Source organism: Stigmatopora argus, chromosome 3 (genome assembly GCF_051989625.1).
Source record: "Stigmatopora argus isolate UIUO_Sarg chromosome 3, RoL_Sarg_1.0, whole genome shotgun sequence".
Taxonomy (NCBI): Eukaryota; Metazoa; Chordata; class Actinopteri; order Syngnathiformes; family Syngnathidae; genus Stigmatopora; species Stigmatopora argus.
This window is the reverse complement of record NC_135389.1, coordinates 18,688,606-18,709,073: the sequence shown is the minus strand read 5'-3', so window position 1 is coordinate 18,709,073 and position 20,468 is coordinate 18,688,606. Positions and strand designations below refer to the sequence as shown.

General features: G+C 39.3%; 1 protein-coding gene across 2 annotated transcripts; it reads right to left on the bottom strand.

Moving 5' to 3' along the window:
- Positions 1 to 23: 23 nt before the first annotated feature.
- On the bottom strand, positions 24 to 19,778 carry mfge8b (milk fat globule EGF and factor V/VIII domain containing b). Of its 2 annotated transcripts, XM_077596390.1 has the most exons (11): positions 19,571 to 19,778; positions 10,682 to 10,804; positions 10,475 to 10,606; positions 8,130 to 8,162; positions 6,061 to 6,174; positions 5,177 to 5,358; positions 4,898 to 5,053; positions 3,610 to 3,754; positions 2,694 to 2,878; positions 2,467 to 2,622; positions 24 to 1,008 (listed from the first exon to the last, which is right to left on the bottom strand). In XM_077596390.1, exons 1-11 carry the CDS (start codon positions 19,632 to 19,634, stop codon positions 865 to 867), a joined length of 1,434 nt encoding a protein of 477 aa, XP_077452516.1. In that variant the 5' UTR covers positions 19,635 to 19,778; the 3' UTR covers positions 24 to 864. The 2 variants fall into 2 exon arrangements, with proteins under 2 accessions (XP_077452516.1, XP_077452517.1); XM_077596391.1 differs by lacking the exon at positions 8,130 to 8,162 and having other exon boundaries at positions 19,571 to 19,777.
- Between the last annotated feature and the right edge of the window lie 690 nt (positions 19,779 to 20,468).

Below are 20,468 nucleotides of genomic sequence, written 5' to 3'. Positions count from 1 at the left end.
TTGAACAAAACAATCGGACGGAGGACATTTCAACATTTATTATGGTTGCCATTCACCATACCAAGCGTTGGAAACAATGGACTGGAATCCCATAGATTTAGTCCAGCATAACACAGAAGAACATCACATTTTCAACAACGGTAGAAAAAAAAACAGAACAGGGACACAATATATTTACATAGGAATGTGGTTAAAATTGAAGCATCGTTAGTCTGTCGCCTCGTTCGGCGTTGGTCGACCTTCCCCCTCATGCATTTTTCACGCCGCCCCATTAATACGCATTGTTATCAGAACCAGCATAATACTGCGCCAGGCTGTCATTCATAATTCATGGGGGGTGGAAAGATGGCATGTTTGGTGAAAGTGGTAAAAAAAAAAACAGCTTTGATTTGCTGGATTTTTCCTTCTTGTCAACAACATTTTTTTTTGTATTTCCCGTTTTACGCTAACATCAAAAGTGCCATCAAAGTGAACGCGGTGACCACAATTATGAATGAGTTTCAGTAGCTTTCGATACAAGTGTGCTATTATAAACTGCAAGGAACGGACTCGTTTGTCAACGAGTTAACGATTGTAAACAAAAAGCCGTTGTTTTGTTTGGCCACGGATATCATTGATTTATGGTCTGCGGAAAGAAAGCGAGACTGTGGTAAAGTTACGTACATCACCGTTTTTTTTTCCTCGGGAGCTTCAAGGCGGAGGTTTGATCCGACGGTGGCGTTTGTCGCCCTCTAGGCGGGACACCGAGGCGTTGCAGGCACGGCGAACGGGAAAAGAAAGGAAAGGAGGCTGGGGAATGAGAGCCAAGTTTGGAGGTAGAGATAAGAGGGAAGGTTTAACGGGACGGGAATGGGGGGGGGGGGGCTACTGGTCACAGCCCAGGAGCTCCATCCGCAGGGTGATGGCCTCGTGCCACTCCCATGGCAGGATGCGCACCAGGCGGGCGAAGATGGGAGGTTCGAACAGGTTGTTTTTGTGGACGTTGTTGTCGCTGTTGCCGGGGAAGATCTGAAAAGCGGGCGAATGTCAGATTTCAGTGGCGGCGACCCCAGTTGAAAGGGATCGGACGTCAACGGCAGTAGATAACGCATTGCTATGATGTAAAGCAGTGGTGCCGTTACGCTTTTGTTCGGTTATGTCTGCCAACTCGGTTGCCATCATGGTCCAAATTTGCTTTTTAGTCATCTTAAATCATAAATATTCTTTTCATTTATAGGTTTATTAATTTTTTTAAACTTATTTGTTCATTAAAAATGGGGAAACTGTTAGTCTTTTTTTTTTTTTTTTAAATTAAAAAAAATGTACAGACGCTCCCCTACTTACGAACGAGTTAGGTTTCGAGCGATTGTTCATAAGTTGAATTTGTTTGTAAGTTGATTCAGTGCTATATTTTGTATTATAATTTATGTTTAAGGCCTATATAAGTATATTGAAGGTTTATTTAAGTGCATGTGTATGTTTAAGGCTTGTATAAGTAACACACATTGGTTTGTACTAAAAACATTTAATAAAATGGAGAGTATGTACAGTACTGTATAGAGAGAGAGATTTATGTATTAAAAACTGGCCGAAAGAAGCGATCTAACGACGATGGCACAGTTTTCTTCTTTTTTTCATCATAAATGATGCGGTAGCACTGTATGGCATCATTCAATTGATTTGCAAACGTTGTGCAACGTTCAATATTTGGGTCCTGCTGCTCGATCTTTCGGTTTATAAATGGTACTGACGGTCGAACGATTCAAGTTGTATTCACGTGCAACGCTCACCACTCTCACGCGCATCAAGCTTCGTTATTATTGCCACTCGTTTCAAATGAAATGGCTTGCCTCTTCCTTGCAACTCCCTCAATAGAAGCCTTTCGCTTTTTACCAACCATATTCAATAATGGATGCACGAGATATTTAATGATACAAATGAAAAAGGTTCTTTGCTCACTGGAGATACGTTCACGCACTTCCGCATTGCAACGAAGAAGGTAGATGCTGGGTGAGCTGAGCCCTCACAGCGCCAGGCGTATTAGCGGCAGAAAGAAGCACTACTCGGGGAAAAAAAATACAAAATTGGACTTATGAACATTTTTCGACTTAAACACAATTTGCAGACATGTTCGTATGTACCGTTGTTCGTAAGTTGAATGTTCGTAAGTAGGGGAGCGTCTGTACATTGAAAAATAAAGTCGGAAAGAGTAGATTCCCGTTTTTAGATTTTAAAAAATGATTTAAAAAAAATGGGGGAAAACGTGAAAAATTCAGTTTTTGACATTAGGCTGATTTGAACTTTTCTTTTCCTTAGAAAGGGAAACATTCAACATATAGCTATCTAAATAGAATATATTCAAATGACATTTCTAACCTTATTTTGAGATGCACAACCCATGTGCAAAATAAAGAATTTGTATACGTACGTATATTAGCTTCCACTGTTACGACACCACCCCTGGGATGTATGTGCTATTTGACTAACCTTGTCCGTCTTTGTGGTCTCATCCTGCACCGTCTTCCAGGACCATCCGTCGTCACTGTAGGCCACTTTGAAGGCGGAGACAAACTGGATATTGCCAAAATCTTTTGCTCCCTGTGTGATGATTCCTGTCAACTTTTTGGGAGATTGCAGGTCCACCTGGAAAAAAAAATGGAACCTTCCCTTTAAAACCGCAAGCAGGAACTACTAGAAACCAACTACTCTTCTACCTGCAGCCACTCAGATTTGCTGTTGATGGCGGCGGTCCAGGCATTGGTCTTGCCCTGTTTGTCCAGCCGGGCGTAGTGGGGGTGCCAGGTGAAGGCCTCGATGCCCCACGTGCGGAAGGCGCTGGAAGCCGTGATCTGCCCGTCCGATACCAGCCTGGACTTCATGCCCATGGGCTCCGAGCAACCTGAGGAGTCATAGCACGCTGTAAAAAGTGTGCCTCTTCAAAATGGAATAAAACTCTTGAAATGAGCAGATTGGCATCAGATGTCCAATTTGTTTGAAGTGGGAGGGTGGCAGGCAGCCAATGAATGTTCGTTTGTGTTCACAGAAAATGAAGAATCATTGACCCTAGCCCTTCAAAAACAGCAAATCCACTTTAAAAATGAATTAAAACAATAAAAAAAAGGAAAAAAACAGGAGTACTCAAAGCAGAAATCCGCCTAAGCAGCCAAAGTCAAAGCTTTGCTATATTTCTGACTTTTGTAACCTTTCACTTTTTCCTCTTCTGATCATATCAACTCCACTAAAAAAATAGCATTAATAGGCTAATCTGTCGCCAATTTATCAGAGAAATTCTTTCTACCCTCTGTAACCTTTGACCTTTTCTCTGATCACTTACATGAGGAGTTTCCATTAAATAGGCTAATCTCCCTTCAGTTCGCCGTGAAATTCTTTTGTGACCGCATTACCCCCAAATTGAACGTTCCCGTAGGTTTAGCTAGCGAAGGTAAAACTCCAAAACTATAAAGACCCTCGTCACTTTCGAACCGATTTAGTGAAACTGTAGTCCACGCATTCCTCAGAGAATCAAGCAGTCACGCGGCAAATATCATCTGGCCAAATCAATTATCGTCAAATGAAGGAAAATAAAAAGGAGGCACTTGAAGGTAGAACGAGACAAAGTCAAATATTTACCGTTAAGCTCGCAGCCCACCAACTCCAAGCGAAGAGTGCAGGCCTTGCGACACACCACCGGGATGATCCGGATGTACTGAACGATGATTGGTGGGTCAAACATGTTGGTCTTTGTGCCCTCGTTGTCAAAGTTGCCAGTAAATATCTACAGGAAGGAGACAAAATTATGCAAATGCACCCCTAGTAAACTATTAAAGAAAATGACAGCAGACCAAAAGCTTCATTGAGTGGTCAACATATGCTAACTAGCTAGTGCAGCACCTGAATTCTAGAAATGGTGATCAACCTGGCTTTTTTCTGCAATTCTGGTGGTGAGATTCACAATTAGAATTGTTGAAAAAAGTGGGCATACCCTGATGCATTGTTTTGGGGTCAATAACTATGAAACCATTTAAACATACACACAAAACCAGATTTGAAGGGCAAATTTGTGTTGTACAAGAAATGAAATTTGATCCTAATTAGTCTCACTTTCTCAGCTATATTGACCCAGAAGATGATGTCACACCCAGAATAGGTATTCGATTTTTACAGTCTGCTAGCATGCTAGCGTTAGGCGCATTGTTCGCGTGTTTCCATGTGACCGTTCTGTAATCTGGCAACTGATGGGAATTCCTTAATGCAGTGCTTTGGGTGTAATTACTACAGAATGGTTTATTATTTAAAAATAAATAAAAAATAAATAGGTTGAGTCCCAAATGTGTTTTCTACACAGAAAAGCAGCACTCCAGGTCAATAAATATGAAACTGTTAAAAAAAAAAGTGTTCTACATGTAAAAAGACATTAGTTGATGCAGTCATTTTCATTTTGTTACCAGTTCATATTTTATAGCGTAGTCCACGTGTCAAAGTGGCGGCCCGGGGGCCAAATCTGGCCCTCTGTTTTAGGATCAAATTAAAATGAAGAGTATAGATGTATATTACATTTCCTGATTTTCCCCCTTTTAAATCAATCATTGTCATTTTTTAATCCATTTTTTCTGTGTTTTTAGTTCAAAAACCATTTTGTAAAATCTAAAAATATATAAAAATAGCTAAAATAAATATTGTTTCAGATCTATAAAAAAACTGAATATTCAGGGCTTTTAATCCAGTTCTTTTAATCCATTTATATAAAAAATGTAAATATTATATCTAAAATGGTCCACCCCACGTGAAATCAAGTTGACGTTAACGCGGCCCGCGAACCAACCCGAGTCTTACACCCCTGGCGTAGTCCATCTGATTAAAAAAAATGTCGCCTTTAAATATAATCATTACATCTGCGGAATGTGTGGTATTAACTCACGTGATCCGCCTTTCGTTCCCCTGTCCTGTACACAGTGTAGGTCTTGCCGTCCAGACTGGTGGCCACTTTGAAGGCCTTGACGAACTCCGCGGAGCCCACGCGACTGGCGCCCTGCGTCACCAAGCCCGTCAGGCGCATCTTCCTCTGGAGATTCACCTGAATTCAACATTTGGATCAAAATGTTCAACAGATTCTTAGGGACAAGTGCAACAAACAAACAAACCAAAAAAATCTCCAAACTTGAACTCAACTTGGCTTGATTTAAAAAGGTGTACGTACCTCAAGCCAGGGGTTTCTGTCGTGGGAGGCGGGGCTCCAGGCGTTCACCAGACCTTTGTTATTGAGGCGCGCCAGCTCGGGGCCCCAACGTTGCAATCCCAGGAAGGTGTAGCGGACGGACGAGGCGGAGATCTGCGACTCGGCCACGCCTCCGCCCTCCAGGCCCAGTAGGGAAATGCAGCCTGGGGTAAAAAAAGGAAACAACAAGTCTACTCAAATCAATGTACTTTGATGGCCTCATCTTCTTACAATAAATAAACAATTACAACCAGCTAGAACGCACACAATGTAAATTGATAAAAGCGGTTTGTGAGCACACACACAAAAAGAATACAGTAATCCCTCGAATATCGCGGTCAAAGTAGACCAGACATGGCCGCGAAAATTCACGAGGTAAGGTCAACCCTATTGTAAGTTTAAATATATATATATATATATGTATTTATTTTTCCTTCAGTGATGAGTCCTAGTGGCAAGAGTGGCTTGCTTCCGCTTGTGAGTTTCAGCATGAATTTTCACATTATGAACTTGAAAAAATAATAATAATAATTAATAGCAGGGAAACAAATCGCGAAGTAGTGAATCCGCAATAATCGATGGATTACTGTAGTCATTTTTTTAATCAAATGTGAAAAATCAACATACTTGAAAGGAAAATTTGGATCCAATTTTAGAAAATCTTTTGGGTTTAATTTTTACATTTAATTTTATCGTGCCAATATCTGTTTTTATAATTAGAAGCTAGTAAAAATATTGTGATCATCAATTACGTTTATGTTGAATAGCGATTGTCAACAAAAATGGCACTTATATGGCACATTATTTTTTTTTTTTAAAAAGAACATGGCTTTATAGGATTAGACGCCCATCGCTGTTACACTTACGCAGCTGGCAACTTTTGCCCACGTACGGGGAGGGACATTGGCACTTGAAATCTCCGTCCAAATCCCTGCAGCTGCCTCCGTTCTGGCACGGCCGCACGGCGCAGTCGTTCACATCTGCGGACGGAAGACAAACTACGTCAACATCGGCGCTAACGGTTGGACGCGGTTGGTAAATTGGAAGGACAAGGTTAGTGGATGCCATGCTTACTAGACTGCAGCTGTAGCGGACAGAAATAAGCAGAGGGGACTTTTTTTCGTATTAATATGACTGAGAATTGGCCTGGAATAGTCACAGAAAGAATCATGCCAGGAGAATTGCATAATGCACCTGCTGGTCACGCCGCTGGAGGGCGCCATTGCAAAGTATAACTTCAGCGGAGTGACTAAAGGATTTAAAACACGCTTGTCAACTACAAACTTGTGATGTTGATGCTTTTTTTTCATGCGTGACGTGATGTTTGTCCCACTTTGGGCCCCATAGAATTAACCATTCAATCTATTTACGAATAATTAATGCTAAGACGCGCTGTTTTGTCAATAGCAAGACCAGTAGCATCAAGGTTCTGCTGTACTCATTTTTCCTGGATTCATTTCTAGTTAAAGTTCATTGCAAAACGGACACAAAAACGTGTATTTCATATTGTGGCATCGAAATGTCAAACCAGACTAGATATGAACTAATGTCTGCTAGCTTGCCACTCCAATAAAACAACGGTGAAGAACATTTTCGTTAAGAATAGCAAGGAATCCATTTTGGGCTGTAAATTTCAAAACGGATCTATTTTTTTTATTCAATGAAAATGTTTCAAACTATAATATCTATTTTCTTTTTTTTTTTAAAATAGTCTGCTAGCTTGATGCCCACATAAAACTCTGGAAGACAAAACTTTAGCTTAGTTATCGCTAACAGCTGCTAAGAACTCATTCAAAACGGATCCGTTTTTTGTTATTCACGACAAATGAGGCAATTGTATCTTATTCATCTAAACATAAATCAAATGTCGGATTTCAATCTTGTAATTATTCTCCCCTTTACTATGCTTTTTACGTCAACGGTATAGAAGCCAGCATTCCTTGTTAGCCTCCCCCAAACAAGTGAATATACATCTCCAAACAAAATGCCCACTGTTGCTATGGTAAAATCAAGCAAGAGGGGGTGGGGACATTTCTAGCCAACATGGGAAAAAGATCAAAACCCACCACTCTTATTGAATTAAAGCATAAAATGATTCCAGATGCGTGAGAATATGATGGATGAAGTGGAACGTGGCTTCATTTCCTTTCCAAGAAAGGTCGCCAAAGTCAAAATGCACAGAGGGGATTTTTTTAAAACTTCAAAATCCTCAACGATGGCCCATTTTGAGCCTAAAGTCAAGAGAAATGGAATCTTTTAAGTACTTTACACCCTCCCTGCCGCATACATGAATTTCCTTTTTGTCAGCGACATCAGACGCGCTGCCTTGAAAGCGAGCCCGACATTAAATCGCCGTTCCGCCTCCGCATTCAATTTCTTCCGCCCGGCAACAGAAGCGCCGCCGCCACTTCCCGTTGGCTACGAGTCCGAGAGAACCAGATATTAATAGCGCTCTATGGTGTTTTCAGAATAAATGCTATTCCAAAGTACAGCAGGTTTTCCATATCTTTGAGACACTCCTGCCTCTGTGAGTTAACCCTTTCAGGGACAAAGGTCACCATAAAGACATCTATTCAAGATATTAGCTCAACTCATTTACTCTCATCTACCCAAGTCACGGAGATGAAATCCAATTAATTTTCATTCACCATAACACTGTGTTGCAATCACATTTACTATTTTGATAAAAAAAATGTCATTTAAAACAATGACAAACTGCAATACAAAGCCACCTTACTATGTATTACACACACTCGATTTCTAGAGGTGGAAGGGTTTTGCTTAGGTATCAATTAGCAAGTTTTCACAATGAAAACTTGGCTCAGGTTTGACAGGTATGCATCGTTTTAGTGCAAGCAGAGCGCCGCTTTAGAAATCGAGGACTCTAGAGGCGAGAAAATGAATGCGTAAGCATCCGGTTTATTGCTACTTTTACCTGTTCTTGAGCTTAATTCCGCTCCATAGAAACCTAAAAGGGATAAAAAGGCAAAGAAGATCAAACACAACAAGGCCCATTTGGCTAGCGTCGCGCCGCGCCTTTACGTGCGAGACATCCAGAGAGGCGTCGTGTTGTGGTAACCTAGAATAATGGCAGACCGGCAGGTGTGAAAATGCGCATTGACGCTCTTAACAGCTATCACTCGCCAGGCGGGCGAGACAAACCTAAAACTGGCTAAAATAACGTGGATTTATCTTTGCATGTCAGATTTCAGCGACGATTACTTAAGTGCCAATCCAATATTTTCTTTCTCATTATCTCACTTCAGCCTAAACATTAGTTGGACAGTGCAGGCAAACAAAGAAAAGAAAAAAAAATATTACAATACTCCCACGAATATTGCGGTAAATGTAGCCACCGTTTGGTCTTAAAACAAACCAAGCGACTCAATCAAAACTGTTGTAATTTAGTTTTGTTTAAGGGAGAGTAAGACACTCACCTCCCTGTCTTGTCACGTTCAAATTCTATAGAGAATTTTGGGGATGTTGAAAGATTTCAATTGTGGTAAAAGCATTGGTGATTCACTCTTGACTCAGATGTGAACTAACTTTTACATTTTCAACACACCGGTAGTCGTCTGCTCACCAAGGATTCATACCACAGTGGCATTTTGCAACTCTTATTCTCTCTTAATTATTATGAACAGTGAGTAATTTTTTTTCTCGAAAAATTGCGAAATAGGGTCACCCCTATAAAAAAATATGTATTTTATAAATATATATATATATATACACACACACACATCTATTTTTTTATAAATATATATATATATATATTTTTTTTTTAAAATACATGTATATATATATGTATTTATATATATATATATATATATATATATATATATATATATATATATATATATATATATATATATATATATATATATATTTAAAAAAAAATATATATATATATATATATATATTTTAAATACATATATATATATATGTATTTAAATATATATATATATATATATATATATATATATATATATATATATATATATATATATATATATATATATATATATATATATATATATATATATATATACTTTTTAAAAAATAAATATACATATATATATTTTTGTGTACTTCAGTGCTGAGTAGCTTCCGCTTACGAGTTTTATAAACTTTAGAAAAAATTTTTTTAATAAGTAATAGCCCAAAAATAAATCGCAAAGTAGTAAATTCGCAATAAGTGAAGTTGCGATTATCGAGGGATTACTTTGCTACTAAACTTACTCAGAAGTAGGCCGCGGGAAAAATTCAGCAGTTATATATACCGTATTTTCACGCCTATAAGGCGCGCATAAAAGTAAAAAAAAAATATCCAAAATAGACAGGGCGCCGTATAATCCAGTGCGCTTTATATATGGACCAATACTAAAATTGTTATCACGATAAAATAAAATAAATCAGTCAATAGGACAACTACGGAAACCAGCCCCCGACTCTACTATTTTCCCGTAGATAAAGTACTGCGCAGTGACTGCTGGGATATAGAGTTCTTAATACACCCAGTTCTTCAATACAGTTAGTATGATGGCAACCACACTAATTTGGTGCTGGCCGTCATTTCGGCTGTATTTACAAAAGAAATCCTGCCGCTAAATGTTGGCGTCAACAGAGCATTCAAAGCTAGACTGTGAACTATGTATATATATTATATATAATAACTCGGAGCTTGCCGTCATTCCCGGAGGCTTAAGAACTACAACCGCGGGACCCAGCGTTTTGGAAGACTCATTTGGGCAATTGTTTGATTCGGACACAGAAAATGAGGACTTTGATGGATTTGTGGGTGATGATGACATGAGTAAGTTGTAAAATGTCCAAATAAAGCACTGCCGAACTCAGTTTTGCTTCCGTTGCCTTTTTAAAGCGTGTTTTTAGCGTGTGGTTGTAGCGTCCAAGAACTATATTTCCCAGCAGTCACTGCGCACCGGAACCCGGAAATAAGCTGCTTCCGGTAGCCAGCGCTATTGCGTTTCGGTGTTAATCCATATATAACATACAATATATATGCGTCTAATGAAATGGTGCGTGCTTTGTGGGTCTAAAATACAGAAATAGCACTCGTTACTGACACTGCGGCGTAAAAAACGATGCCCCAAATAGGCGTGAAAATACGGTATGTTGATATACCTCGCTAAATTCATAATAGCCTAGCTAAGAAATCTAACAGCTTGGCGATCCACTGAAAAATCGCATTTGACGCATTGAGTGCTGTTTTTAAAAGTCTCTCTTTTGTACAATATTGATGAAGAAAGGCCAAAAACTCACTGTTCTGACAATGGACGCCCTCAAAGCCCGGCTGACATTTGCAGACGTACTCGGTGAAGACGTCGCCGCGCCGGGAGTGTCCCGTGGCGGCGCATAAGCCGTCGTTCTTGCAAGGGTTGGGCTTACAAGGCCCTTAAAAGAAAGGGGAAATATATTAGAAAAATGACCGGGTCAAACGTCCTGAAGACCTCTTTGTGGTATGTTCACCTGTTTCCGTTTCGTTGCACGTTTCTCCAGTGAATCCGTCGGGGCAGATGCAAAAGAATGGCGTGCCGTCTTTGATGACGCAGGTTCCTCCATTTGAGCAAACGTTCACCTTGCACAGATCACCTGCGTTGAGATAAGGGAGAAATACTTGATGCAAATTTGGGTCAGGAAAACAAACACCACCGCTGAAACCGATTTGGAAAGATTTGTGGAAAAGGAAAATCTTTGAGTAGAAGAGATAAGTGGCATTTTTATTTTGGTTGTTTCACAGGCAGCAACCAGCAGAGGGTGCAGTTAGTTAAAGTAGTTACAATGCAGGAGTTTGTGCTACAAGTCTCAAATTATTCAAACTGAATGATGTATTGGGATACAGAACTCGGTTATTTGTTGCACAAGTCACAAGAAAATTTTCGTCATGGTGTAATTTGGACTTTGCACTATTCTTGATACTCATTTGACAATATTTTTGCATTTTTCTTAACTCAATATTTTCTACATGTCCAACCCATTTGATGTACAGTCATACCTCTACTTACGAATGCCTCTAGGTACGAAAGTTTCAGCTTACAATTTTTTTTATATGCAAATGAGTGACACGAGATACGAAAGAGATCCAAGTTATGAAATCCCCCAAAAAGTAAATGCATTTCCTTATCCGTTATTTTATTTTGAATCCCCCTTATTAAGCGATTAAAAACTACAAATGCAACGTGACACATATTTTCACACACACGGACACATAGGGCACACGTAAAAGTAAAAAATGTACTACAAAGTGCAGACGACTTTCGGCCCTGGTAGAATGGGCTCTTTCCGCCATCTGGCGGACAAACGCGAGTATTACATCTATAATGGTCGCAGAGGGAGTTATTTCAGCTTTCATTTAAATGGTTGAGTTGGAAGTTGTGTGAGGACCATGGAACGAATTAGAGAATTTACATATAAAGTACACCTCTACTTACGAAAAAAGTCTGAGAACCGATTAATTACGTATGTAGAGGTACAAATATATTTGTGTTAAATTTTTCCAACCGGAAGGACTAAAAAATATACATTTGTACTTTGATGGGATGAGATTCAAGTTTTGTTAGCATGAGCTCAGTAAAACGCGTATAAAATGAAATTTTCATTTTACCGTCTTGTTCATTTTGTACTACCCAGCCTTTTACTTCCTCTTAAAGTTGATTTCCAAATATTTCCCACATTTAAAGCGGCCCATTTCAGAGGTTTCACAAAGATCACGACGTGAGCCGCATACATTAAGCTTAGACCAAGTTAACAATTAACATACGGTAATTGTTATTGAGGTTAAACCGCAACCGTGAAATTGACGGTTTGGAATCTCCGCCGTCGCCAAAACACACCAAAAAGGAGCCTGGGCCTTGTTTTCGCACAGATTTACCCGCCTCACCTCCAAAAAAACAGACCTGAAAGAGCACACGTGTATTTTTAGAAAGCCGCAAGTTTCCTAGACATGTCATTCTCGGGCCAATTTCCGAACATTGACACTTTGCGTGAGCCTCTGGCTCCTGGCAAACTGCGTAGCCAGATAATCTAATTACGCCAGCTCTAATTAGAAGTGCTAAGTGCAGCCCACTATTTTAATCTTACGCGCAAAATAAAGTCTAGTCGACAATGCGACTCGATTTAATTGTAATCCATTTAGACGCGCGAGAGCCAGACGAGGCAACGAACGGTTCTTTAAAGATAATATTTTTGCGTCTAAAGGAGGCGTAACCTTGGAATTGCTTTTATCTTCCATCGACTGACCTCGCCGTCCATTTTATCTGGAGGAAGCAAGAAACTTCCCTTCCTCCCCTTCGGAAAAGTTCATTTCCCGAATAACGAGTGGCAAAGTTGAACAGATGAGTCTTAATTTTTTTTTTTTTTTTTTAAACCTTGGATATTTGTGACACATCGGTCAAGGCGTTGGTGGTAAAAACCACAGAAGCCTCCTGGAAAATCCCGGTTTTGATGCCAGCGCTGGGATAAGCGTGACAAAGTAAACAATTCAGACCAGATAGGAAAAGTTTTTCTCATTCTATCGTATCCTCCGGGGGAAAAATTTCAGTGCTCAGCTTATGAGTCGGAACGTGAAGAAAAATATTTGATGTTAGCATGACTAAGCTACGGTGGTGTGGCAAACATTTTTTAATCGAGAGCCAACTAAGCGCTTATATTTGGCGTGTTTTTTTCCTGGTTTTCCCAAAAACTTTACCTCATTGGCTTCCGTTGACGGTGATAAATCAATTAGATTTGTTCTAAAAAGGAACTGTTTTTACACAGTACCTATTGAATACTATTAACACTTATAGCTGTCTTTTTTGGTATTATTTTTATTGTTAATTCATGAATGAACTCGTTTCCTATTGACAGACAAATGAACCATTGTTCTTAAATTGGCATATTAGCAATGGTTAACCCCAATTCTTTATAAGCCTGGCGGGCCGCCGGGCTAAGGGTACTGCAAAACAAAGTAGACATTTTAACCACATTTTGTGTTATAATTTGAAGCGCAATGATGACGCAGCTTTTTGCCATTGCACTAAATTGGATTGTAATTTTGTCAAAAAAACAGATTAACACAGAAATCACCATTTAAAAATTCCTAACAACTTAACTTTTATTAGACAATTTGCACCAACAGCACGGCAAATAAACAAGCTAACAATTTGCAAATAAATAAATCAGCCCGAGGTTACAAAATCTACCAAACGCGCCACCCACGGTAATGACTTCCTGTTTTCAACCACTTAATCATGCTATCAAACGAAAATGACATCATCTCAACTCCTCCAGAAGCTTGTCGTGTTTAGATAGCGCTTTCCACTCCGAGATTTTTAACTGTATTTCCACTAATTACGTTGTAATTGTCGCTTAAAGAAAGTAAAACTCTTGAAATGTCATCAGCTAAAGTTGGAGCATGACACAACGTGGTTAGAGCGACCTCAAACAGCGCGTCGGTTGATTCGAATCGCAGCGACAGATTGGGAAGTCATAAGAGTTTTTACTTGGCAGAACAATTCATTCCCACGGGGCAGCGCGCCGTCCTCATTGGCGGTGAGTCACAGTCTACGCCTCGGCCCGACACGGAGGGTCCTGCGTGATTTTGCAAAATTTAATCCCCGAGGAATGAGGACAGAAACGCCCGGTCACGTGACGGCCAAGAAACTAGAATACCGAAACTAAACAGAGTGGATTGTTGAATCTTCCCGAAAAGCAAAGTGAAATATTAACCAAAAAAAAGCCTCGGTTGCAGACTTACGTATTTTAGGAATCTTAAGATCGTTTTGGTGTCTCTTCTGAAAGGTGTTTTACATGAGCTGTTCTCTGCTTTCTACCCGTTCAGAATTATTTTACAACGTCACCTGGAGGCCATAAATTTCAGGAAGTTAATGCAATGCGTAGCAATTTCTGATTTATGATGCCAAATGCGAGGCTGTTTCCAGGACTTGACCCCGCACAACCTTTTGATACCTGGATTAGTTGCTCTGGCTAATGAGCTGCAACTGCCCCAAGTTTCATTTGAAACGTTAACAGAAGTTGTGTAACGATCTTTAAAGGTGTCTAATTTTAGACCATTTAGAACTTTGCTCCCCCTCCACTGCAAGATTTTGTAGAAAAAAATCCAACACATCAACAAGGGCTGGCTCTAGAGGTGACTGTGTAGTTCCCTTCAAAAAGAGTGCTAAATTAGCCAAAGCACCTTCTCTCTTCATACCTAGAACTCAATAGCAATTAGCATTCATGAACTTCCGTCTCTGAAACTCTTGGCCAATCATCTTAAAGCCTGGCTGTTTGACGAACAAAATTGCCATCACAATGCTGTCTAAAACTGTCTATGCGTGTCTAGTATGTGTCATCATTCATCTTCAACCTACACAAGGGACTAAAGATGGAAAATTAGCCCTCGGCACGAATTTAAATATCTTCATGAATATGTGCTGTCCCTTATTAAATAAATCGGACTCAAACCATACGAGGTAAATTTCCAGAATATATTCCAACCACGCAAAAAAAACAACCCAATTCAGTAAGAGTTAAAAGAATACAGTGGTACCTCGTGATACAACATGCTCGTGTTAAGATGAAAATTTCGATCGAATAATTCGGTCGCGATACAATTAAAATTTCGAGATGCGACCAAGCCAGGTGGCCATGACATGAGAGGCTTTTTATCATTGTAGCGCTCTGTCTTTTTTTGCCACATCTCTTTTGTGTATAACTACTATATCTAGGAGGACTGAACGATTTATTCAGACTAGTTTTGACCAGGAAACGCACAACGCTCATGCGCGGGCAAAAAGAGGGCTTTCTGGGTAATGAAGTATACTCGTGCACACAACACCGATAGCCAATGGCACCCTTTCTCAGAATAAAACTTCATTACCCACAATCAATACGTGGGAAGCTCAGCTATTGCATTTCCTGTTATTCTTTCTAAGGAAAGAAGCTCCCGCGATCGCTCATTCAAGACTTCTTCTCGTTGGCAAGTGGTCGTGCGTTATCCTATTGTGAGGACATTTGTGTGCATCATTTTCAGAATATTTTGAAGGAAATACAACAGCAAACAGTCCATCGATAGTGAACGCGAGTGTGGAGGCGTGGCAAACCGCTAACCCGGAAAACGAAGGTAACAAAAGATTAAGACAAAACTAGAATTCAGTTTTGTGTAGTTACATTAAACGTATGTTTGAGTGTGTCTGTATATATTTATCCAAGTTAATTTAAATTTGTTTGTTCGTTTACGAGTGCCATGGATAAAGTGCCCCTGAACAGCCCCCCCCCCTCCCGTGTGTGTCGTTGTCTCTCCCCTCCGCGAAATGTGTCTAATTTTACATCTATTAAACACATTTTATTACTATTAAACCACTCGTTATTTAGTACTTTGTCAATATATGGCGAATTAGAAGAAATAAAACATTTTTTCCTATCCAATATCCTGTTTTTGGTGTTTTTTCAGAGGGTTGGAACTAATTAATTTGTTTTCAATTCATTTCAATGGGAAACTTTCGCTCGAGTAACGAAAAGCTCGACATACGATCTCAGTATCGGAACGGATTACGATCGTATGTTGAGGTACCACCGGCCTCAACTCTTTCTAGGGAAAGAGACTATTTTTTTGCAATAAAAAATGTTATCAAAAAGACCCGGTGTTGAGTGTATTGACATCTGTTTACTAGTCGTAAACAATTTTTATTAGTATTTTAACAAGGGCCATATAAAGGGCTAAGTAAATAGTGCGGCTAACTGCTTTAGCCCTGAAAGTGACGCCCGTGCTGGAGAAACTCAGGCATCGGCTAAACGCTCGTAAAAGTTGCCAACCCTGCGGTTTGAACTCTTAAGATTGGGGGTTATGCCCAGACGGTTTAGTTATGCACACATTTGCATGTCTGCTCCAAAGAGTGTAGGAATGTTTTTTTCTTTTTTAAAAAGGGGGGAACATGCAAGCCACTTCACAATCATAGGTGTCAAATGGGGATCCCCGGGGGTCCAAATCTGGCCCAATACATTATTTTGTATGGCCGGAGAAGGTAAAGTGACTGTTTGTTTCCGACTAAAGAAAACTTCAAATTTTGGTTGTCCTTTAAGAAAGATTGAAGGAAAATTTGATTAGCAAAAGTCATTGAAAAAAAAAAAGACAATTTATAAAGATTAGAAGCTATCCCCTTTTCGGTTGAACAAAATATAAAAAAAAAATACATGTATATACATATATGCATACATGCACACACACACACATTTACATACATACAAATATTAATGTAATATAAAAGATAATGGAAAATAAATGGAAAAAAATAAATAAAAAAAAATTTAAAAGCGGCCCGGTGACGCTTAGTGGTTAGCACGTCATCCTCACAGCTCTGGGGTCCTGGGTTCAAATCCAGGTTGGTCCACCTGTGTGGGGTTTGCATGTTCTCCCTGGGCCTGTGTGGGTTTTCTCCGGGTACTCCGGTTTCCTCCCACATTCCAAAGACGTGCATAGTAGGCTGATTGGACACTCTAAATTGCCCCTACGTATGAATGTGCGAGTGAATGGTTGTCCGTCTCCTCGTGCCCTGCGATTGGCTGGCCACTAATTCAGAATGTCCCCCGCCTCTGGCCAGAAGTCAGCTGGGATAGGCTCCAGCACCCCCGACAACCCTAGTGAGGATAAAGCAGTTCAGAAAATGAATGAATATAGACATACACACATACAAATATTAATGAATTAAGATAAGAATGGAAAATAAATGGATAAAATCAGAACATTTTTGTATATTAAATTTAAAAACAGGCGCTGAGTTTATTTAATGTAAATTGCAAAAAAAATGCTTGATTTTTTTTATTTTTTTTATTTTTGTTTTCATAATTTTGACACAAAATGGGTATATAGTAATTTGGTATATGTCAGCTGTCCGTGGCTATAAAGTAGCCAGGGCGAGCCTGAAGTAACCCCAGCCGGCCTATTAGCAGGCTCAGCGGGACTCCAGCTGCAGGTGAGCTTTGCGTAATCTGTAAGCGCTGTTCCAGAGCAGCGCCACCATCTGCCGCAGCGCTAAGAAAAAAATAATAAAATCAGCGCCAGCTGCTAAAAATACACGCAAGCGTCACGTGCCGTCAACAAAATGAGCTGTGAATGCAACAGAGTCAGAACCGTTAAATCAATTCGCCGCCAGCGTGTTTTTAAATAGAGGATCATTTTTGGTAGGCAGGCAGATTTGAGTGTGAAATATTCAACAGGGAAGGAAGGAATTGAGATAATCTTCCAATGAAAAATGGATTGAGAAAGCTATTTTAAATCCAAGACTGAAGTTGGAATGATCTATCATGTCTTGGCACGATATATCTATCGCCTATACATATTCACACACATTTATATGCACAGCAGTGCTAAGAGAAGATATTTAATAGAAAAAAAACCGAAATAGCAGGTAAAGGCTCTAAAAAAATAATTATAATAAATAAAATGAAAAAAAAAAATCGGCCAGGATATCAGGGTTGGTGTGTATGAGAAATATTTATTTGTCCTAATTGAATTTTAGTCTGACTTCTTGAAATAGATTAAAAATCACTCAAATAGACACTTTCCTTCAGTCTTCCAATACTGTAACAATTACACCAACGTCCATTTGTTTAAATGATCACTGCCAACCCTCATAGTCAAAACGGATTGGACTTCTAGCGCTGCCAAAAACAGCCAAAGATTTAATATGCATGACTCATTTGTCAAACAAATGTTTGGACTAAGAATTCTCCTTAACCCAGAGTAAACAAACCAAAACACTAACACAATATTTCCACTTGATGAAAGAATGCATGATTCAGTACAAGAAATCGAGGTCGACCACTGCTCTGCTATATTTAGCCTGATGAAGTCTCGCTGAGCGAAAACAAGTGGCCAATAAGAACGTCATCTTCCACCTCATCCGTTAAATAACCTTCTTAGGCCAAGGTTTGCCGCCGCTCGTACATCGCAGCCATTTGGCAAGTGGCAGGAAGGACAACAACAAATCTCTTAATCGAGTTGCTTGGGAAAGTGCCAAGTTGAGTGCGAGGTTCATTGACACGTCGGCGTTGGCTGAAGCCAGAAAAGTGACTCAAATCTGAGGGCAGCCGGTGGGCGCCACACCTAGGTCGCGTAAGGGACAAACATTGGCGTTCTTAGCCTATTTTCGTGAAAAGTGAAGCGCATCTGGAGCGAGGATTGGTCGCAAGTCAATCACTGGACATGGTGACCATTTTTATGGCTTTGATTTACACCTACAGTAGGAATTTGGATTTCAATCTACTGTGTTTTTTTTTAATAAAAACCTAGTATACTTTGAATAAAGAAATAAACAAACAACTCCACTACTTGACAACTGAGTAGCCAATGAACAGTGAGTATCCGGGGCAATCAGGTTTATACTCCTATTTGGTTGGCTCAAATAATAATGACATTTAAAAATGTCTGACGAGGGATATTTCACCTACTTCAGTGAAAATTTGGCTTTTATTTACATTTTTATCCACTACTACACATCATAAAAAATGTATCTGTTTTGTCACTATATTAAACAAGACTTTCTGCTGGAATGCACATGATCAGTGTTTTATATCCTTTTAAAACATGAGGAACTGTAGTATAATTATATCTGGTTTGATACATAACTATTGATATCACTGGCACTCTTCTGGTTGGTGTTTTTTTTTTTTTTAAGTACAAACAATATTGTTAGTTTAGCGTGAACTCCAAAGAGAGGAATACGCATTTAATAAAAGCGACTTCAAAATAATAATTGGAAAACGTTTAGTACGTGTTCAAACATGTAACCCTTCAACACCCACCTGAAAACAGAAACGTCATTACAGTCGATAGGAAGTTTAGTTCACATTAAATTCATTGTTTTTCTTCACAAAGTGTGCGTGTGACGAGGAAAAAGAAGCAAGGGTGGAAACAACCGGGCCATTTTCATCCATCAGCCCACATGTGTTTGATGCATTCAAATGCAAACAAAGCCAAGCGCCAATGGCATGACGTTAACGCTGGACAAGTATAATGGAAAAATCACGTGACTCGAGAGGAGCCACAATAAACGACCACTGCCCTTAGGTTGGGATTTTTTTTAACAGCAAACAAAGAAATAAGTGCCAATTAGTACTTATGTTCTTCTTTATCGGGACTAAATTGATTGACATTGCTTTTTCCGAGTCAAAAATTACCCTTTAAATCCCTCATCCACGCCGGACACAGTTGAGGAAAAAACTGGCTTCGACTATCATTACATTTTCCTTTAAAATGATACAGGGAAGACCATATAACAACTAAATAATCTTTCTGAATCAGCAATTAGTACAGTCTACCATATTTGATAGTTTAAACTGTTATTTTAAAGGTAAAACATGGGAGCTGGACGTACTTACCGTTCGCCCCCGGCAAGAGTCGAGCAGTAAAAACTTGCAGGAAGAGGAAGATTAACGCCTTCATGTCTGCTGTATCCTAACCTTGCTATGAGATATGCCGTGATATTCTTTTTTTAATTTTTTGTTTCACTTCAGTACAGAAAAAAAGACGAGAATTCGTAAGAGTTGTTGCTGTCACACACTGAAGCTCGCGCCTGGAAACTCGCAGGCACTAAGATTATATAGAGCAGGGCACGTGCGTATCAGCGGTCAGCCAATCACGAGCCGCGCTTTACATTGAAGCCACACCCCCAATGCTGTTGACAGGAGAAAAATCAGTTCCATCGACTGAACAGTAACAACGTTAACACGTTATAGGGCACTCTTTTTTTAACATGTTTTTATTTTTATTTTTCCTACTCCTAGCACGCTGACATTATTCACAACCCTTCACCCCCAAAAAAGGAAACTGAATTTTTTTTTGAAAAGTTACAGTATCAGGGCCTCTCCTGTCAAAATGGGAGGGATTAAAAAATTAAAAGAAAAAAGTGTTATAGTGGTATAAGAAGTCTACACACCCCTGTTTGTTAAAAAAATGAACAGAAAAAACAGTTTACCAATAAAATTACTTTAGTGGTGTACAGTACCTCCTGCAAAAAAAACAATGGGCTCTATATATGTCTTCTTTGATCGTTTTATTAACATTATTGCATCATAGAGCCTCCATCATTTTAATTTTATAGCCAACATTAATAAGATGCTACAAACAATCCGAACATCATAAATTACTGCACAGGTGATGCTTAAAGTAACATTCAGTCTATTTAACGCTTCATGAAAATGTAAAACAAGTTAAACAATTCTGCAACAAAAAACAACAGTATATCATGGAATTGCACACTGTAAAATGTTACCATAA